This window comes from Cadophora gregata, assembly GCF_030347475.1.
Source record: "Cadophora gregata isolate MNR1 chromosome Unknown scaffold_7, whole genome shotgun sequence".
Taxonomy (NCBI): domain Eukaryota; kingdom Fungi; phylum Ascomycota; class Leotiomycetes; order Helotiales; family Ploettnerulaceae; genus Cadophora; species Cadophora gregata.
Window position 1 is genome coordinate 2,434,475 of NW_026695930.1, and position 21,189 is coordinate 2,455,663.

Consider the following 21,189-nt stretch of genomic DNA (forward strand, 5'->3'; position numbering starts at 1 on the left):
CTATGCGTACTCGACGAGTACGAGTACTATTACGACGACTGAGACGCGGACGAGGCCAAGCACGGACATGGAGACAAAGTCGGTGGAGCGGTGTATTATTAGGGGAGGCATTGTTTGAAGAGATGAAGAAGAAGTTGGGGAAGCGGGGGACATTGTAGATCTTCAAGTCAATCTCTCTATCTCTAAGTCCGCGGATTATCCTTCCATCGTCTGCTTTAAAGGACAAAGAAATAAGCCGAAGAGTCAGGCACTCAAATATCATTTGGACATGCCTATCATTTGGACATGCCTATCATTTGGACATGCCTGTCTTCTATACTTGAGGACAAGACTTAATTTTCATTTCTGAGAGCCGCCATCTTGTGCTTCCTCGTGACTGAACTCTTGACTAATATACTTTGGAATTTTTGATTCTATGTGCGTCCACAATCCTCAATTATTCTTCAGGGCTTAGCGACTGGAATTGACACCTAAAACTACCCAGTAGGCATTAGAGATATCTGGATCTATGGAATGCTCACGATTCCCAGTTTGGTGGTGCAGTTGAATTCGTGGTACCCTTCTCCAGAGGAGTGGGAAGTATGTACGTTCCACTCGCAAGGGCATCTGAAATCGTTGCATTCGGTCTCGTCCATTTCCTTCCGTCCTTCAGTTCCTCGCGAATCAATGTACTGACCATTGTGCCGAACAGAAGTTCACCGCTGGGATTCAAGTGCGTCCGGTCACCTGGGCTCAGGTTGTATGTGTCTGAACGTGGGAACCCGATGGAGTTGATGTAATCTGTCGAAACGCGGTTGAGGTCGATGTATGGGACATGGAGTTTCTTGGCAACCGATATAGTTGCGGCGGCTTGGTCGGCAAGGTTCTCTATGATTTTGCCTGTTGTTGAATTGAAAGTGCGTCGAGTCAGAGAAGTTGTCATTATCTATACATCTGTTAGGAACTTCCGACACATGATTTAGTGTAAACCTACGGGAGTTCCTCCAGCCGCAAGGATTTCTTTGGCAAAAGTTTCGAGATTGTTCGTGAACAACTCAATGCTGATGTTAGCCGCCGCCTTTTGATCATTGTGGCCGAACTGAACCATTATTAGCTATGTCGCCACCAAGATAACACTTGCGATCTTTACCTGTATCGTAACGAATGGCAAGTATCCTAACTCGCTCGCTCTGGCTACACTGGCGACTGTGGTGTCCCATAAACCTTGGGCTCGAAAAGATACAGTTGTTGCGCCGCTCTTGCCATAGTTTATGCCAAAGGAATCCTTGGTGATTGTGGTGATAAATCCATTACCCCAGCCTCCACCAATCGCTGTTGTTGAGTCTCCGGCTAGGAAGAAAGCTGCATTTCTCTGTCTTTGTGGTGTCGGACTTGCCACGGCCTGGCCGACAAGAAGAAAACAGAAGGGCGAGAAGAGTCTCATAGTGAAGGGAATTGACCTTGTAAAAGTGTTGACGAAAGACGAATTCTCGGGGATGGAGTAAATATATGAACACCTATCACGATCGCAATGGCAAATCGTTCGGGACAATTCCAATCTATAGAAAAAGTATATCATATGACACTGGCAGAATATCGCCGTGCAGCACTTGCAATCTCCATCACCCCCGCCTCCCTCATTGCCGATCGTTGCTCCATCGTCTTATAAACTGATCTGAAAATCCTTCATTTGGAAGGAGAATGACGAGCTTAAGCATATCCTAGTACCCCGCAATTGTACTATTCTACCGATATGTTGTTGTGGCGGCGAATCTATTGTATTCGGAAGAATTTCCTCGCGCGTCGGCAGATATTGAAGCGAGATGAGAGCCAAGCAATTCTAGGGTTCTGTGGAAGCCCACCCCCAGGGAAACTTTCTGGTGTGGAGCCCCCGCAGAATCTCTTTGCCAAATTATTAATAAGGAATAATATTCCCATGGGTGAGTAGGTTATGGACAGGCTTTCACACTTGGTCCCTGGACTAAGTTGAGCCGAGCCACCTACGAAACTTTTTATTTGCGTCGCGGTTGTGAGGTCTTTCCTCGCTTATCGACTGAGAAAGTCAATACGGTTTGGTTGTCGCACTTCTGTAAATGTGCAATTTCACCTGGAGGCAACCAATTGAGTCTGAATATTGTAGCTCTATACAAATGCTCCTTGACGTAACAGTGTAGCCGTTCAAAAAAAAAGGATATTTGAGTAAGGGGTACGTATAATTTTAAAAAATAAGAAGCAATTCATCAATGCGCAGCCAAGGGACCCACAGCAACAACACCTACCTATTGGTCAATTCGAGTCGCCATGGGTGATACGTCTGGGCTCTGGTGCTATGCCTCGTGTATATCGAAAGTCGTGTATATCGAAAGTACCGTGAGCTGGATAGGCATTTGGATCGGATCCACCGATGTCGTTGACGACTCTTCTGTCGTAATGCCAAAATTTCTGGCAGGTACATACCGAATCCTTCTTCTTTTGTGCTTTACTAGTCTCTATCTGCTGTTCATGTACTAACACGCCGGACTTGGCTCTAACAGAGCAATTCAGAATAGCAATGTGGTTATTTCAGGCACCTTCCTGGCCGAGCATCTTGACACCCCACAATATTTCAGGGAGCACGAATTTACATGGGCTACTTAGGGAAACCTTGAATGTCCCATTGAACTTAATCTGAGGATGCAAATGGAATATATTCAGATAGGTTATTGTAGAGCCAACGTAACGGCAGTAATTCAAAGGTTGGCCCCCTTTCCGTCCAATTGATTTCCCTGTTCATCAAACCGAATCCTCTCGCCAGTTAACAACGCCTCCTGTAAGGCCCACCCAATCTTCAGACTCATCAAACCGAGCTCTAACTTCAACGGCACTGGGGTGTTTTCCACGATAGAAGCAATGAACTCATTTGCCTCCGTCGCGAACGCTTCCTCAAACCGTTCCCAATACTCGGGCTGCACCTCATGTCCAATCCCCCCTTGGCCGGCAATTGTCACGTTATTCAGTCTCGGCACCAAATTAACCATCACCTTCCCTTTGGTACCAACAACCTCCGTACAAACATCATGCCCATGCGCCATTGTCCTAGAACAATAAAAGTACGCTATCTTACCACCGTAATACTCCACAACACCAACGCCATTATCAACATCATCCAGGGCTTTCAACTCAGGATGATGGGAAATAGTGCCCACTGCCCAAACAGCCTTCGGCTTCACATCACCGAAATAGTAGAGTGACAAGTCGATGTCGTGGATGCAGCAGTCCACAAACATGCCTCCATTTCTGGCTGCATAACGCACAAAGAAGCCGGTGTCATCGACCAGATCGCATGTCTGTGAGCGTATGATGAATGGCTCGCCGATGGTGTCGGCGACAATTTTGGCCTTGGCGTTCTGGTAGCTGGCGTCAAAACGTCGGGAGAAACCTGCCATGACTTTAAGGTGCTGGTTGTTGTTTGCGATTTCAACTACGCGCTTGGCCTACATGTACTTGTTGCAACGTGAGCTTCGAGCCTAGATGTTCGTCCGGGCCTGCGCCGACTCAACACCTCTACGTGGTGCAGGCTATCAACTCCTTTGGGAGGCTAAGATTAAGTCAAACGACCTGCTGTCCTCTTACATACAGCATACCGACGATCGAGATAATACAGATACGAAACACAACCTCCGAAGAGCGCTTCGCAAAAGGTCGACCTTAGAATAAGGCTATAATAAGGAGGAGTAGGAATAGGTTCTATCCTACGGTTACAGTAAGAGGGGAGGAAAGGCAGGACTTAGAGGAGGGTTCCCGGATACAATCGCGTAACAAGGAGTTACTTCTGTTTCTGCTACTAATAACTCGTGTAATAAGCGTACCTCTCCGCCTCGTTTGTATCGATTAAGAGAGGTTCGTTTGTATTCTACGGAAGAGATTAAGGGAGTATAAGTAGCCTGTTAAGTCAAGGAGAGTTATACGAGTTAAGTAGTTAGAGGTATCGTGGACTCTAGCGAAAGATTATACGTATTATAGTTTTAAGAGAGTCCTCCCCTTCGGAGAGCGCAGTTACTAAGTATAAGGATCGGCTAGCTAAGGTTTTTGAAGTTTTTCCTCAGTCGTGGAGTATAAACCACGAGTAATATATCTATCGGAAGGTATACCTAAATAGGGGTCGATCTTATCGATATACGAGGATAGCACGCTATAGCAAGGGAGTAAAGGCTACAAACCTGTTTACCGTAAAGTCGCATTCAAGAGTAGTAGACTGTCTTACATAGCAGCGAAAGCTAGTTAAAAAGGACAATAAACTGGAATTACACACAGATGTTCGTCCGATTTGGATGTAGAGTGAGCTACGTACCTCATCCGTGTTCGTGCTCAATGGCTTCTCACACAGCACATTCAATCCCTCTCAATCGCCTCAATCGTCTGACTTGCGTGCACATCCATGCTGGTGCTGACCCACACAGCCTGCAATCCTGGATGGGATATCATGTCAGAAGAAGAATCATAGACGTGGATTCCCCAGTTGGCGTATTCAGATTGTGCCCAGGTGAGCTCGTCGGGTGAGGAGCTGCAGACTGCCACAACATGGGCGTTGGGGACGCGATTGAGAACCGTGTGGACGTGTCGCTTGCTCATGCGGCCAAGACCAGCGACGGCGATGGAGATTTTGGTATTTTGTTTTGAGAGGGACATTTTGGGGGGTTTAGGGTGGAGAGCCGCTGAAGATTGAAGAGTGTAAGTGGAAAGAAGGTGCTTTGTGGATGTGAGGTTCGACGTCTTATATGTCAGTTCCATTAGACGGCTCCCAATGGGGTAATTTACCAATGAACTTCGTGCAACTCTTGTGCCTCGGAAATACGCCTTGTTTATGCCAACACTTGGTTCTTTCCTGTTGTTCCATCTTTCCAGGTCTTTCTGAGAGTAGAGTGGGGTAAGTGTAATCGGTTCAAGAATCGATTGAAAGTAAGAAACTTGTGTTAAGGGTTCCAAAAAAAGCATGTGCTGGTGTGCTTCCCACTCCGATCTTTTAGCGATTCTGGCAGCACTGTGGCGCAATGTGCTTTTCCTGAAAAGATCGTAAGAGGAGATAATTCTTGAAACAGCTTTGTCAATATATTGATTTTTGATAAGTACTCCAGTTCTACCAGAGATCTAATAGCTTGGGTTCTGGGGTAGTCCTCCCCGAGAAAGGTTCCGGGGCAAATTTCTATTCCTGGTAGCCGAGCGATCAAAGAGCAGTATCGTGGGCGTCGCCTCGATCTACCCCGCACTGTGCAGACGAACAAGAGAGGAAGTTTAGCGATTCAACCCACATCATGTCTTCAAGCCACCCTCGTATCCCCTAAGCTACCGTTCACACACTGTTGTGCTGTAGGGCGAGTAAATTTACTAAGCGAGGCGCTAAGCTTTGGGGGGGTTTTCCGTACTACAGGGTAGTTGCGCTTGCTAGCTTTAGCCTAGGTAAAACGTGTGTTTTGAACAGCAGCTTACCAACAAAAAACACGCTCTACAGGGAGTGGGTATCCTACAGAAATGCGCTGTAATTAAGCGAGGAACGCCTGAGAAAACGCCCGTGCCTTGTACTTAGGATAAGGTAAGCAACCTCAGTGCCTCGCTTGAATGTTGCTTCCTGCAAGAAAGTGTGTGTCGGTAGCTGAGGGGATAGAGGACTTGCGGTGTAGTTACAGCTTTATCCTGACACGTTGATCACGACCTACAGGTAGCTCAAGGACAGAAACACGTCGCTCGTGTCAAAAATTGGCAGCCAGCTCTCCGAGGTCGACTCAAGTGCATGATATCCAACATCACAACCGTCTCTCTTTGCCCAATTTGGTTTACTGCGAGCTTCATGGAAATAATTCCACCATGTTCAACATCACGCTCATACTCGCCAGTATTATCTCTAAGATTCTATCAATTCCTGGAAGACTGCGCCCTATACCCATCAATATCTTTTATCTGTCTCATCAACAAACGGTAATGCGCGACAGACAGGACGGCTCATGCCCTGTATCCCCTTGCCTCTCGACGACTGAGCGAACCATCTTCGGCAATGGAGTATGTATGGTCTACGGCTACCCCTCAACTGGCGGGGTCCTCAACAAAGGAGCTTCTCTCCTCGATATGCTCTTCCTATCGTTACCCCGCACTCATACCTCGCAGCGCTCACCTAGCGCCGAAGAAGAAGATAGATTCTGCAACCTCATGCGACGGACGGGTGCGAAGTGGTGGCCGAGTAGAGATTATGAGCTTGAAGTGAAGTTAGGCATTAGGGATATCACTGACAGAGTGGCCGATCAGTCAGCCGGCTTTTAAGCCAATCAGTCAGCTGGGAAAAAAACGTCAGCTAGTCAGCTCGAATATATTTATAAGCTAGTCAGCTAGAATATAGCTAGTCCTTATATTTTTGACGATTTTAGAGTAAGGTTCTGAGCACTTAATATAGCGATTTAATACTATACTTACTAAAAATAGAAGTCTCGGAGCGGGAAAACTATTTCCGATTAGCTAGATTAGGCGGTCTAGTATAGCAGAATAATTAAAGCTTATCTTAAGGCTATCTATATTATATAGTAACTCTCTAATTCTATCTGAATTAACGCTGTAGGGTTAGGGTTTGAGGTTTGGGTTATATTTGTTTCTAACTACGCTAGCTTACGACGAGTGTTTTTATCTCTCTCTAATAGTCTTGAAATACAGAAGGACTATACTAATAATACAGAGGGTAAGAGCCTGAAGGTGTCAGGGGTACAGAAGGTAGAGTACTAAGACAGAAGGAGATAATACAGGGTAAGTGGAGTGTGTACCAAAGGGTAAGTAAAGTGTGTATCAGAGGGTAGGCGTAGTGTGTACCAAAGGGTAGGTAGAGTGTGTGCCAAAGGGTAGGTAAAGTGTGTACCAAGGGGTAGGTGTAGTGTGAGTCGCAGGGTAGGTAGAGTGTGTACCATAGGGTAGGCAGAGTATGTACCACAGGGTAGGTAGAGTGTGTACCACAGGGTAGGTGTAGTGTGAGTCGCAGGGTAGGTAGAGTGCGTACCATAGGGTAGGTAGAGTGTGTACCCCAGGGTAGGTGAAGTGTGAGTTACTTAGAGTAAGTGGAGTGTGAGTCGCAGGGTAGGTGAAGTGTGTATTACAAGGTAGGTGTAGTGTGTACCATAGGGTAGGTAAAGTGTGTACCAAAGGGTAGGTAAAGTGTAAGTCGCAGGGTAGGTGAAGTGTGTATTGCAAGGTAGGTAAGGTGTGTACCATAGGGTAGGTAAGGTGTGTACCAAAGGGTAGGTAGAGTGTGAGTCGCAGGGTCGGTAGAGTGTGTACTATAGGGTAGATAGAGTATGTATCACAGGGTAGGTGAAGTGTGAGTTACTTAGGGTAGGTGAAGTGTGTGCCGTAGGGTAGGTGTCGTGTGTGCCGTAGGGTAGGTGTAGTGTGTGTTATAGGGTAGGTGTAGTGTGTGCTGTAGGGTAGGTATAGCGTGTGTTATAAGCTACCTACGTGCTAGAATCGAGGTTGCAGCGATTCCTCGAGCCTGAGTTAGGGTGCTAGCGATATACCCGTCTAACCACTTAGCCCTAGAGTGCCCTAATAGGCCCTGTAGGGCCTTATAGGTCTTCGCTGTTTCGGCTTCCATTAGGCCTCCTGCCGAGAAGATCAGGGGGTGAAATACAGGGCCTAAGTCGCTGTATTTAAGCCGTTTAGCGTTTGCTGCCTCTGATAGCGTAGCATAGGCTTCTTCGCGTGCTGAATCCTTGTTGATTGCTACTATTTGAACGTCGTAATAGTGCCTAGAAGTACCTATAAGCACTGAAAAATCCGGTCGTTGGCTGTTTTCTAGGGCTATAGGCGTTCTAGCTGGCGTAGGCTCCGATTCCACTTTAAGGTCTTCCCGGCTAGAAAGGGTAGTAATAAATGCACGGGTAACCTGGTTATGGCGTATAATCCAGCGTCGTTCAGCACCTCTACAGGTGTCTTCGTGGCCTATTTGAGGGTAGGCTCCACAGGCGGTACAGGGCGAAATAGGGGGCTTTACAGGGAGTAAGAGCCTAGTCCGTAGTGCTTCGGTAACTGTAGAATCCGCTAAAAGGTGGTGTTTTTGCGTGGGCAGGGTTCTAAGCCAGTATCGTCCGAGGTAGCTAGCGTTCTCAAGCTTCGATTTTAGCGCTTGTTTTGATAGGGTAGGTAGAATCTTCTCTTCTAGGTCTTGGTTAACGCTAGAGAAGACCTCTTAGGCTGTCGGTACAGGGCGTCCAGGGGGTTCCGGGTAGAGATTAGGGCATATAGCCACTAGAATCGATCGAGAGGCTTCCTTAGCTGCCCTATAGAGCCCTGGGGCTAATAAGGCGTGTATAGGGAGCCCTAAGCCTCCCTCTCTCACTGGAAGAGAGAGTAAAGCCTGGCGAATTAGGGTAGTCTTCTCCCCTGGCTCCCTAGCGATTAGGGCTTGTACAGCGTACTTGATTCGTAAGTCCGCTAACCTCCAGAGGTCTAGTAGGTCTTCCGAGTACAATTGGCGCTGTAAGTGTCGTAGGAGTAGGTGTATACTACCCCGTAAGAGTAGGGTAGCGTGTTGTTTAGGGAGGTCTCGTAGGGTATATAGCGCTGTAGCGAGAGTGTCGATTTTCCCCTGGAGAAACGTTCGGCGGTGTGCTACAGGGCCTATAAAGGTCCCTAAGGCCTTAAGTCCAGTGGTTTGTAACTGGGAAATAGGGCTTTCGGTGCTCTTTTGGCGGTTAAGAGCTACTGGAGAGTCCCTGAAGGCTTCTATAACTACAGGGAGTAGTGCTGTAGTTTCAGGGCTAAGGATATAGATATCGTCCAAATAAGCTATAATTGTAGCCTTCGGTAGGGTCTTTTGGAGGTGCTCTAGCAGGGGGCGGATCGCTAGAGAGAATAAGAGGGGGGCAATAGGGTCTCCTTGGCGTACTCCTTCAGCGCTTGCTAGCGTGTGGCCTTCGTTTGTTACTAGCACTGAAGGCTGGTTATAGGCCTATTTAGCGGTCCGATAGAGAGTAGGGGCGTATTTAGCGACTGCAGCTGCTATTGAGGTTCGTCCGATTCGGTTATAAGCGTTGATAAGGTCTAAGGAGGCGATTTGCTGAGTTTTTAGGGTATTTGGGCCGGTAATAGCGTCGTCAAGGAGGAAGATTATAGGCTCTACACCACCTGGGGTGCTAACGCCTAATTGGCAGGGTAGAAGCATAGACGGCTTGAAGGAGCTGATAAGGATCGCTTTTAGGGCTACCTTATAAATAAGGTCCCCTATAGCGATCGGTCGCACACCTCCGTCAGGCTTCTGAAGGCCTATAAGTCGGGAAGCACATAGGAGGTCGACCCCTGGAGCTGTACCCTGTCGAATCATATTCGCTAGGTGTGTAAGCGCTATAGTTACAGGGGAGTTTTCCGAATTTAGCGCTATATCAAGTAGCGGGCGGGTCCAGCCGCTGAGGCCAGGGGCTTTCTCTCTATTAATCGATCGAATAGCCTGTCGTATCGTTTCAGGGGTGATATTTTGCCCCGGGGAGGGGTTAGCGTTACTGAAGGGGTTATTATGCCCTATAGGGTGCTTCGAGTATAGCGTATTTAGCGTCTCTGGAGTGCTAGGAGCTAGAGGCGTAGGGTCGATTAGGGCTCTAGTGTTACGAATCCCTTAGCGCTACGGTTGGCACCCAGATGCTGATAGTACCATCAGTGGTACTATGGGGGCATTGGTACCGACGAAGGAACAGTGCTATCAATAGGGTAGTACCGACCAGGGAATGATACAGGACAGCGAGTGGTACCGTTGTACACTCACGCTCGGTAGTAATGGTTACCTAGATCACGGTGGACGATAGGTCACGTGATGGATCCCTGGATCCCTGGATCCCTTTGTGGGGGAACGGATCCAAGGATCCAAGGATCCAGTATCTCAAGGATCCAGTATCTCAAGGGATCCAAGGAGAACGAAGGTTCTATATAAGACTGGCATGTCTGCCATTAGATAGGAGCTTCGTGCTCAACTTCAAATAGTATTCTGATACTTAGTAACTGTCTTCCCGTCTACGTGATACACCTACCTCTCGATCATCAGAGATCAACTGCAGCCTTCTGTATTTACAGCGAGTAAATACCGGACCGTTACACTTTGAGCACCTTCTCGTCAGAGGTACCGACTCACGAAGACAACATGTCCTCCGTCAAAGGATCGTCGAACGACCACTCGGCTCCCGCCAAGGCCTTCGACCCAAAGAACATACCCAAGATCGCCGCCCCGGATCTCTACAACGGAGACCGATCCAAGCTCAGAGCATACCTCACGCAGGTTAAGCTCTATACGGGCTTCAACGGTCACCAGTTCGCCACGGAGACTGACAAAGTCCTTTGGGCTTCGTCCTTTCTCCGGGGATCTGCCTTCAACTGGATCGAGACCTTCCTCTCGGACTACATTCAGAACCGAACCAAGGATGGGAGAGTCTCCACGGCAATGACCAAGGAATCCCAGAAGATCTTTATGACCTTCGAAGGTTTCGAGCATAGGATCAACCGCGTCTTCGGCGACATTGATCAGAACCGTACCGCCGAACGGAACATCCAGAACCTAAAGCAGGTCGGGTCAGCGACCACGTATACTGCCGCCTTCCAGCAATTCGCGAATCAGACCAGCTGGAATGACGACGCCCTTCGGGCACAGTACTACAAGGGGTTGAAAGACGGAGTGAAAGATGAGATAGCAAGATCGGACGCGCCTACCGACTTGCAAGAACTCATCGAGATGGCTGTCAAGATCGACAACCGAAATTACGAGAGGACACTCGAGAAAAAAGGCCAATACCGCTCCGGAACGCACATGCACCAAGGAAGAGGGGGCAATAACAAGAAACCATTCTACCCTCGGGAAATGGAACTCGATGCGACGTTCCGGAAGCCAAGTCATCAAGGAAAGCCACGCAGCGGCGGGCTATCTAAGAAAGTCATGAGCGAGCGACGAGAGAAGAAGCTATGCTTCGAGTGTGGCCTCCCTGGTCACATGGCCAGCTCTCATCGACAAAAGAAGTCGTGGACAGACAAGAAACATGCCAACGCAATGGGACGTGGCTCTTACAATGAACCAACACGACAACTCGCCGCGACGTATCGACACATGACTACAGACGAGCTCGAGGAGAATCACATCCACACCCAGTTGGGCGATTCTGACGACAGCGAGCGAGATTCCGCGAGCGTCGTGGATCAGCTCGAGCAAACCGTCGTCAGCACGCCCCCTGAGGACTATGTGTATCGAGACAACGACAGCTCTGGGCCAGACGACGACACAGAGCTAATGCCAAGTGACAGCGAGGAGGAGGCCCAGGAACCTGAGTGGACTCCAGAACCGGGGCCACCTCAACCTGAACTCTCAGGACCAGGAGTGGGTGAAACTTGGGAAGTTACCCAAAGAGAAGAGAGCCTGTATCAGGTTAGCTGTAACACTCGCCACTGGACCAATGTAGCCACCGGGGTTACTTATCAGGAACCAGGCCTTGTCGGCTTGGGGGGTCCACCGTGGGGGGCAAGGTACGAAGTAGTCTACCGGGACTATAAGCGTATCGGATGGAGAATGGCCGGCAGCTGGGAAGGACCGACGACCTTTATGCAGCACTTGCCACTCCAGAATACCGTCATTCTTAACACCAGCGCGCCACCAGAGGTGGGCGAGGAATGGGAAATCATGGCTGAGAACCGACATAATAGGACATGGGTCCACGTCAATGATAACGGCCGGTACTATTACGAGATGTACAACCCAGTAACATACACCGAACTCGGAATAGGGCTCGTATACAAGGTCAGCCTAAGCTATGGCAATCGAAGGGTATGGGAAAGTGTCCTCGACCATAGCGTGCATTGGGAATATTTCTGTGTGCGGCAACTTGCCGCCATTGGAGATAAACACCTCACGTTGGAGGTTAAAATCAAGGGAGTCAAGCTTCAGGCGATGGTAGACTCTGGGGCACAAGGGAACTTCATGTCTCCTACTGTTGTGCTCGAACACTACCTGTCAACCGAAGTAAAGGACAAGGGATACCATCTGGTACTGGCGGATGGCAAGATCGCCTCCGATGGACTGATCGAGGTCCAGACCGCTCCAGTCCATATGGGCATCGCCGGACACTCCGAAATAATCCAATTCGACGTCGTCAGGATTGGAAGGCACGACATCATCCTGGGGTTGCCATGGATGGAAAAGCATAATCCTGTTGTCGATTGGCAGACAGGAAAACTTGAGTTTAGTCGTTGCCAAGACTGCTGTTATCCACCGGGAACAGAAGCAGTGAGCATTCGAGAGGTTAGCGCCACCTCCAAGGAAGAGCTCGGACACCAAGACAAGGGTCCACTGATGAAGGATATACCATCAGCATACAAGAAGTTTGCGGCACTGTTCAAAGAAGAACGAGGCATCGAGGCCTTGCCGAAACACCAGGACTACGATCATCGGATCGAGTTAGAACCAGGTACCAAACCGATATTCCAACCACTTAGGGAATATTCGGCGACAGACTTGATGACGATCAAGCAATACATCGATGAAAACCTAGCGAAGGGATTCATCCGAGAGTCCAAATCCCCATGGGGAAGTAACGTCTTATTCGCAGAAAAGAAAGACGGAGGACGACGAATGTGCATCGACTACCGTCGATTGAACGATGCCACAAAGAAGGATCGTTATGCACTACCATTGGCCAAGGAACTGCGGGACAGACTCGTTGGAGCCAAGATTTTCACTCAGCTTGACCTAAGAGGAGCATACAACCTCGTGAGGATGGCTGAGGGTGAAGAAGAGAAAACAGCATTTCGCACTCGTTTCGGTCACTACGAGTACACGGTCATGCCCTTCGGCTTGACTAACGCACCAGCCACATTTCAGCGTCTGATCAACAATGTTTTGCGGCCTTACTTAGACGTAACGTGCATATGCTATTTGGACGACATACTGGTCTACTCCAAATCAGAGGAGCAACATGTGAAGGACGTCACAGCTATTCTCCAGAGGCTGGAGGACGCTTACCTGTTACTCAAACCAGAGAAGTGCAACTTCCACGTGGACGAGGTTGTCTTTCTAGGCTATGTGGTCACCACCGCAGGATTGGCTATGGATCCCAAAAAGATCAAAGCAATCATCGAGTGGACAGGGCCCACGAATGTCAAAGAAGTACAATCATTCCTCGGGTTTGCCAACTTCTACAGGCGATTCATCAAAGACTACTCGAAGATCGCCGGGCCACTCACGGAGTTGACCCACAAGGACAAGGAATTTCACTGGTCCGACAGCGCACGAAAAGCGTTTGAGGCACTCAAAGCGGCTTTCATCGCGGAACCAGTACTCACTTCCTTCACCCCCGACAAAGAAATACGCATAGAGACAGATTCTTCGGACTACGCTATTGGAGCCGTGCTCAGCCAGCCGGGCGAGGACGGAAGATAGCAACCAGTCGCTTACCATTCGCGGAAACTATCACCAGCAGAACTCAACTATGACATATACGACAAAGAGTTGCTGGCAATTGTGGACGCAGTACGCGAATGGAAGGTCTACCTCGAAGGCGCCGCCCACGAGGTACAGATCCTAACGGACCACAAGAATCTCATTTACTTTACGACTACCAAGGAACTGAACCGACGCCAGGTTCGATGGTATGAAACACTCTCTACTGTAAAACTTCGAATTTCTTATGTCAAGGGAACGGAAAATGCTCGAGCCGACGCTCTGAGCCGGAAACCAGAGTACCTCGCAAACAAAACCCATGAATCCCACACCGTGCTGCGGAAGGATGGCGATTCATTGGTTATCAACAACCGACAGCTGGCCGCGACAGGACAGTTGGTCGCAGAGAAAGTCTGGAAAGGCTACGCCAACGACCCGGTCGTAGCCGAACAGCGACGCCAACTGGGCGAAGGGTTCTCCTTCTCCCCAGAAGGAACTCTCTTGTTCCAGGGACGAATGTATATACCCACTCGGGATCGGGCCGAATTCGTCAAGGACTTCCACGGGCTGCCTGCCCATGGACACCAGGGATTAGCAAAGACGCTGTCTAGGCTATCCAGGGAATACTACTTCCCCGGGATGAGGAAGGTAGTCAAAGACGTGGTAGCGTCGTGCGACACATGCATCCGGAACAAGGCGTCACACCATGCTCCGTATGGGCTCATGAAGTCACCAACAACACCACCTCGCCCATGGAAATCAATCGCTTTGGATTTCGTGGTCGAGCTACCACCCTCGAAAGACCCAGTCACAGGAATCATATACGACTCGATCTGTGTGATAACGGATAGGTTCACAAGGTACGCGTACATGGTACCAGTACTTGGAACACAGGACGCGCCCATGATGGCGCAGGTATTCCTCAGAACAATCTTCGCAAGCCACGGAATACCAGATGAGATCATCTCAGACAGAGACAAGCTCTTCACCTCGAAGTTCTGGAAAACTCTCATCGCGCTCTTAGGAATGAAGCAGAAAATGTCAACCGCATTCCACCCTCAGACCGATGCACAGACAGAACGAATCAACCAGATAATGGAGACTTATCTTCGGTGTTATGTGAACTACAAGCAGGACGACTGGGTGCAACTACTCCCACTTGCCCAGTTTGCATATAACAGCGCGGATCAAGAGACCATTGGAGTATCGCCGTTCTACGCGAATTATGGGCACAATCCCACGGCATACAACCCACCAATAGCCGGTCAGGGTACCGCGCAAGAAGCCATACTACAGGCAGGTGAGCTTAAACAGCTCCATGAAGAATTGTCAGCCGATATTCTCTTCATCGCGCAGAGATCTGCGATCTACTACAACAGAAAGCGTAGCATGGGACCAACGCTCAAGGAGGGGGATAAAGTCTACTTACTCAGAAAGAATATCGCAACCAAACGACCAAGTCACAAATTGGATCACAAGAAGCTAGGACCATTCAGGATTGCCAAAGTCAAGGGACCAGTCAATTATCAACTAGCTCTGCCAAAGACGATGAACATCCACCCGGTATTCCACATATCTCTCCTTGAACCAGCACCGCCAGGAGCACCGCCGGCTCCTGTCACCGAAATACAACCGATCAATCCGAACGCCGAATACGAAGTAGAGGCTGTTCTCGACTGTCAGTATTTCCATGGCAAAACAAAATATTTGATCAAATGGAAAGGGTACCCACAATCAGAAAACACTTGGGAACCCAAATCTAACCTCCACTGCCCTGGGCTTCTGCGGGAATTCCATCAAAGAAATCCAGGTTTGCCCAGAAGGAAGGGGACCCAAGGTCAGGGACCGGGCCCTCGAAAAAGGACGCTAGGTAGGCGTCAGGTTCGAAGGCAGGGAACCAAGAAGTAGGATCATCCTCGACGGGCTCAGAGGGAGGCGTCAGAAGGCGAGCCGGAGTCACGGTTTTTCCTATCTTGAACCGGCACACAGGTCGTTCAAGAGTGAACTTCTTGACATACCCCGAGGTGTTGCAATCGCAACGCTTTGAGCGAACACACTCGGAGCATCGTTTCGAAATAGACAAATCCAAGAAGCAGGTACGGGAAAGGCTGCGGCAGAAGGAACAAGGCTTTGCGAGTTGCGCAGCACGCTCGATACGGAGCGCGAGCTGGATACTCTGTTTTTTCTTTGTCTGGGCGACACTCGATTTCTTTGCGACACCAGACATGATGGATAAGGAAGATGGTCGTTGGCAACCATCGACGTTCCTCGAGGTCATACTTAAGCGTGGGGACCACGCTAGGCTAAGAGGGGGATAGTGTTACGAATCCCTTAGCGCTACGGTTGGCACCCAGATGCTGATAGTACCATCAGTGGTACTATGGGGGCATTGGTACCGACGAAGGAACAGTGCTATCAATAGGGTAGTACCGACCAGGGAATGATACAGGACAGCGAGTGGTACCGTTGTACACTCACGCTCGGTAGTAATGGTTACCTAGATCACGGTGGACGATAGGTCACGTGATGGATCCCTGGATCCCTGGATCCCTTTGTGGGGGAACGGATCCAAGGATCCAAGGATCCAGTATCTCAAGGATCCAGTATCTCAAGGGATCCAAGGAGAACGAAGGTTCTATATAAGACTGGCATGTCTGCCATTAGATAGGAGCTTCGTGCTCAACTTCAAATAGTATTCTGATACTTAGTAACTGTCTTCCCGTCTACGTGATACACCTACCTCTCGATCATCAGAGATCAACTGCAGCCTTCTGTATTTACAGCGAGTAAATACCGGACCGTTACATCTAGAGGCACGCCCTATATAGCCTTTTTCCAGAAGCTTAGTCGCTCTTTTGGCGGGGGAGTCGTTTGAGGGGGTAGGGAGTTCAGGGGGAGGTCCCTGAGTTTCAGGGATATCCGGTATAGTCGTAGGGTAGGCTTTCAGCGTTTTAGCGAGCTCTTCCTTCTGTAATCCTAGGCCGAGAACCCTGGGAAGCAGTAAAAAGTCCAGTAATTGCTTCTCTCTAGGCTGCCGTAAGAACGCTAAAGCCGCTCGATTAGCGGCCTCTGTAAATAGCGCTGCTTGCCTGGCGTGGAGACGTGTTTCAGGGACCTTAATAGTGCTATATCTCATGAGGGATTGCATATAGGGGTTTCTTAGCGCTGAGCTTATAGCGTTCAAGTGGTCTTTAGCGCTCTCGTCTAGGGGTGTAGGCGCTGAGGAAGCCTGTGGGTGTAGGGGTGTAGGTGCTGAGGTAGCCTGAGGCTGGGGGCAGTGGATCGATTGTTGTAATCCAAAGGGTAGCTCAGATGTGAGGGGGTCGGTAGGGCGTTTTAGTGTTGACGTTCTAGGGCGTTTAGGCGCTGAAGATGCTGTGCCTTGTGTTGATATAGGGCGTTTAGACGCTGTAGGCCCTATAGTACGGCCCTGGAGTGTTGGGTTACAGGGTAGGCTAGGTGTGGAGGTTTCGCAGGGTAGGTGAGTTGTGGTTTTTTTAGAGGGTAGGTGAGTTGTGGTAGTTTTGGAGGGTAGGTGATTTGTGAGGGGTAGGTGTGTTGTAGGGGTGGTTGGGGGAGAAGAGCTTATTATTATAGGCTCTTTAGCGTGAGAGGGTGCTGAAGCTTGGGGAGCTTTAGGGGGTGATTCTAGGGGTGAGTAGCTTCGGTTGCTTATAGGGGAGCCTACTCGTGATAGTCGAGGGAAGTAGGGGCTATCAGAGGGTAGGCTAGGTGTGGTAGGCGTCTTATCGGTAGGTGTAGTTGGTATAGGCGTTGAGATAGCGTCTTCAAAGCTAGGGGTAGGGGACGATGGCGCTGTAGAGGCACTATAAAGATCTTCGTCGGACGAGCTGTCTTTGATTATAGGCTCTATAGGCTGCGTAGGGCCTATCTTTTGGCGTGTCGTAGGGCGTCGAGCCCCTGGGGAGGGTGTTCTTGCAGGGCGTTTAGTGGACGGCTTCGGGGGTATATAGCCTGTAGCGACGATTTGGGCGTATGTAGGTGACGTAGAGCCTGTAGGCGTGGGGGGTCGAGAGCCTGGGAGGGAGTCTGGTTCAGGGCCTGTAGGGCCGTCGTACGCTGGGAGTATAGCGTCTACTTCCCCTGGAATCGAGTACCAAATACCCCGTGGGGTCTGAATCCTTCGGGTGCCTGTAGGGAGGTCGGGGCCTAGAGCCGTAGGGTACTTGGAGCCTGTAGGTACTGACGGTACAGGGGTCTTAGAGCCTGTAGGTGCTGAAGGTGCGGGGTACTTGGAGCCTGAAGGCGTAGGGTGCTTAGAGCCTGTAGGTGTTGAAGGTGCGGGGTACTTGGAGCCTGGAGCCGTAGGGTGCTTGGAGCCTGCAGGTGCTGAAGGTGCGGGGTACTTGGAGCCTGGAGCCGTAGGGTGCTTAGAGCCTGTAGGTGCTGAAGGTGCAGGGGTCTTGGAGCCTGCAGGTGCTGAAGGTGCGGGGTACTTGGAGCCTGGAGCCGTAGGGTGCTTAGAGCCTGTAGGTACTGAAGGTACAGGGGTCTTAGAGCCTGAAGCCGTAGGGTGCTTGGAGCCTGTAGGTGCTGAAGGCTTAGAGCCTAGAGGGGTGGCGGTAACTTGGGCGTAGGTAGGCGATTTAGGGCTATTTGGTGCTGAAGTTACAGGGGACGGAGAGCCTGTAAAGCCTGGGTAGATATCGAATGGGGGGCTTGGTAGGGGTGGAGGGGTACTGAGATTTCGGCTTGTAGGTGCTGGAGGCGACTTATACAGGCCTGTAGCCCCTGGAGCTGTAGGGTATTCAGAGCCTGAAAGGCCTAGAGAGGCTCTGGCCTTAGGGGTAGCGGCTCGAAAGGGTGCTAGTAGCTGAGGGAAATCGATTACAGGGTAGGGGGTGCCTATAGAATCGTTGATTTCAGCGTCTAAGGGTGCTGAGGCAGAGGGGGTAGTATGGATTCGGTGCTGCGTTGATACCCTAGAGCTACCGGTGATTCCGTGGATTTTAGCGCTATGAGTCTTAATCCCGTGGGCTCCTTTACACGCTGTAGCACAGGTAGGGCAGGGAACAAGGCCTATAGGCTGTAATTGAAGCTCTGTAAAGGAATCAGTAGGGTGTTTTTTACGAATATGATCGAGAATATCGATATATTCATTTTTACACGCGGGGCATTCGAACGGCATAGTAAAAGAGGGGTAGAGGGGTAATTGCGGGGTAAAGTGCGGGGTAAAAATCAGGGGAAATATGAAAACTTAGTGATTTATCAGTAGAATTGCGAGATAACTTATAAAAGTGATGATATCTCGAAAACTAGCCGGTAGAATCGATTTTTAGACGGTGGAAATTGATCCTTAGGTGCTGAAATAGGGGGGTAAGTGAAGAATTAACGGTAAAAAATCGGAGAGGGCGACGGTGAGGTAGGCGCTAGTAAGGTAGGCGCTGGTAAGGTAGATAGGAGAGGCCTAGGGTAAGGCTTAGGGCAGGGATAAGGTAAGTATAGGGTCGATAATAGTAAAGTAGTTGAGAGAGTGATAATTCAGAAGGATAAGGTGAGAAAGTAATAAGGTAAGAGAGTAATAGTTTAGAAAGATAAGGTAAGAGAGTAATAATAGTCGAGAGAGTGATAATCGTCGAGAGAGTGATGATAGTTAAGAGAGTGATGATAGTTAAGAGAGTGATGAAGAGTGAATAATCGAAAGGGAATAGCCTTCTATATAACCCTAAGTCTGACCCTAAGCTCGACCCTAAGCTCGGCCCTAAGCTCGACCCGAAGTCCGACCCTAACCCTTAAAATATTAATTTCAAAGTATCAGTTATAAGGTTTAATCTATTGATTTCAAAGTATTAGTTATAAGGTTTAATCTATTGATTTTAAAGCATCGGTTATAAGGTTTAATCTATTGATTTCAAAGTATTAGTTATAAGGTTTAATCTATTGATTTCAAAGCATCGGTTATAAGGTTCAAGTTTTGATTTCAAAGCTTCGGCTCTAATAAATTTTATTCACCTTAAGTATAGCCCTATCCTCTACCCTATCCTTCACCTTATCTCTTACCTTTACCTTTATCTTTATTCTTTTACCTTTGATTCTTCGATTATCCTTTGATTTTCAGCCTTATATCTAGCCCTATCCTCTACCCTATCCTTCACCCTATCCTTCACCCTATCCTTCACCCTATCCTTCACCCTATCCTTCACCTTATCCTTCACCCTAAGTAAGGTTAATATTACTACTGTAATATCCGCTGCGCTAGTAAATTACATAGTATCTATTAGATACTATGTATCTAATTAACCTTATCCTTAACCCTAAGTCTGACCCTAAGTGTGAATATTATATTATATATAATATAAAGGGCTACGCCCTGCACGGCTTCGCCGTAAATTTAACAGTATAATAAGTGAAATTAACCCTAAGTATGACCCTAAGTCTGACCCTAAGTATGACCCTAAGTATGACCCTAAGTGTAACCCTAAGTGTGACCCTAAGTCTGAATATTATATTATATATAATACAAAGGGCTACGCCCTGCACGGCTTCGCTGTAAATTTGACGGTATAATAGGTATAATCGACCCTAAGTATGACCCTAAGTATAACCCTAAGTATAACCCTAAGTATGACCCTAAGTATAACCCTAAGTGTGACCCTAAGTCTGACCCTAAGTCTGAATATTATATTATATATAATATAAAGGGCTACGCCCTGCACGGCTTCGCCGTAAATTTGACGGTATCTTATATATATAACGGCTTCGCCGTAAATTTGACGGTATAATAGGTAAAATCGACCCTAAGTATGACCCTAAGTATGACCCTAAGCCTGACCCTAAGTATTATATATAATATATAATATATAATAAACAAGGCTACGCCTTGCACGGCTTCGCCGTAAATTTGACGGTATAATAAGTGAAATTAACCCTAAGTATGACCCTAAGTGTGACCCTAAGTGTGACCCTAAGTCTGACCCTAAGTGTGACCCTAAGTCTGACCCTAAGTCTGAATATTATATTATATATAATACAAAGGGCTACGCCCTGCACGGCTTCGCCGTAAATTTAACGGTATCTTATATATATAACGGCTTCGCCGTAAATTTGACGGTATAATAAGTGAAATTAACCCTAAGTATTACCCTAAGTATGACCCTAAGTGTGACCCTAAGTGTGACCCTAAGTCTGACCCTAAGTATGACCCTAAGTGTAACCCTAAGTGTGACCCTAAGTCTGAATATTATATTATATATAATACAAAGGGCTACGCCCTGCACGGCTTCGCCGTAAATTTAACGGTATCTTATATATATAACGGCTTCGCCGTAAATTTGACGGTATAATAAGTGAAATTAACCCTAAGTATTACCCTAAGTATGACCCTAAGTGTGACCCTAAGTGTGACCCTAAGTCTGACCCTAAGTATGACCCTAAGTATGACCCTAAGTGTAACCCTAAGTGTGACCCTAAGGGTTAGGGTTAGGGTTAGGGTTAGGGTTAGGGTTAGGGTTAGGGTTAGGGTTAGGGTTAGGGTTAGGGTTAGGGTTAGGGTTAGGGTTAGGGTTAGGGTTAGGGTTAGGGTTAGGGTTAGGGTTAGGGTTAGGGTTAGGGTTAGGGACTATGGGTTAGCAGGCCAGCGTCAGAGTACCACCAAGACGAGAGATGCATACCCGCTCTTCGCAGCTGCGAGCTTTCAGCCTTTGCTTATCTTCATCCGCCATGATTGCTCTTGTGAGCGGCAGTAGCTTGTGGACTGTGCTGAGGAGGGTGCAAGTTTTCGGAATTAGAACTATGTTGACAGATAAGGTGGCGGGTGCGCTGAAAGCGATGTGCCA

The 21,189-nt window shown here is 48.5% G+C and overlaps 5 protein-coding genes across 5 annotated transcripts; 1 reads left to right on the plus strand and 4 right to left on the minus strand.

Annotated features, from left to right (window-relative positions):
* Nucleotides 1-106: 106 nt before the first annotated feature.
* Nucleotides 107-1,505, minus strand: ONS95_013552 (uncharacterized protein). The gene is made up of 3 exons (XM_058507206.1): nt 1,130-1,505; nt 974-1,078; nt 107-925 (listed from the first exon to the last, which is right to left on the minus strand). The coding sequence occupies exons 1-3, from the start codon at nt 1,421-1,423 to the stop codon at nt 518-520; spliced, it is 807 nt and encodes a 268-aa protein (XP_058357937.1). The 5' UTR covers nt 1,424-1,505; the 3' UTR covers nt 107-517.
* Nucleotides 1,506-2,708: 1,203 nt separating this feature from the next.
* Nucleotides 2,709-3,404, minus strand: ONS95_013553 (uncharacterized protein; the record flags this gene model as incomplete). Its single annotated transcript, XM_058507207.1, has 1 exon — nt 2,709-3,404. The coding sequence occupies one exon, from the start codon at nt 3,402-3,404 to the stop codon at nt 2,709-2,711; it is 696 nt and encodes a 231-aa protein (XP_058357938.1).
* A 946-nt stretch (nt 3,405-4,350) lies between these two features.
* Nucleotides 4,351-4,647, minus strand: ONS95_013554 (uncharacterized protein; the record flags this gene model as incomplete). The annotated part of the gene is made up of 1 exon (XM_058507208.1): nt 4,351-4,647. One exon carries the CDS (start codon nt 4,645-4,647, stop codon nt 4,351-4,353), a length of 297 nt encoding a protein of 98 aa, XP_058357939.1.
* An 827-nt stretch (nt 4,648-5,474) lies between these two features.
* On the plus strand, nt 5,475-6,488 carry ONS95_013555 (uncharacterized protein). The gene is made up of 3 exons (XM_058507209.1): nt 5,475-5,548; nt 5,675-6,375; nt 6,430-6,488. The coding sequence occupies exon 2, from the start codon at nt 5,821-5,823 to the stop codon at nt 6,268-6,270; it is 450 nt and encodes a 149-aa protein (XP_058357940.1). The 5' UTR covers nt 5,475-5,548; nt 5,675-5,820; the 3' UTR covers nt 6,271-6,375; nt 6,430-6,488.
* A 10,496-nt stretch (nt 6,489-16,984) lies between these two features.
* ONS95_013556 (uncharacterized protein) lies at nt 16,985-18,542 on the minus strand (the record flags this gene model as incomplete). Its single annotated transcript, XM_058507210.1, has 2 exons — nt 16,985-17,026; nt 17,082-18,542. The coding sequence occupies 2 exons, from the start codon at nt 18,540-18,542 to the stop codon at nt 16,985-16,987; spliced, it is 1,503 nt and encodes a 500-aa protein (XP_058357941.1).
* Nucleotides 18,543-21,189: the final 2,647 nt, after the last annotated feature.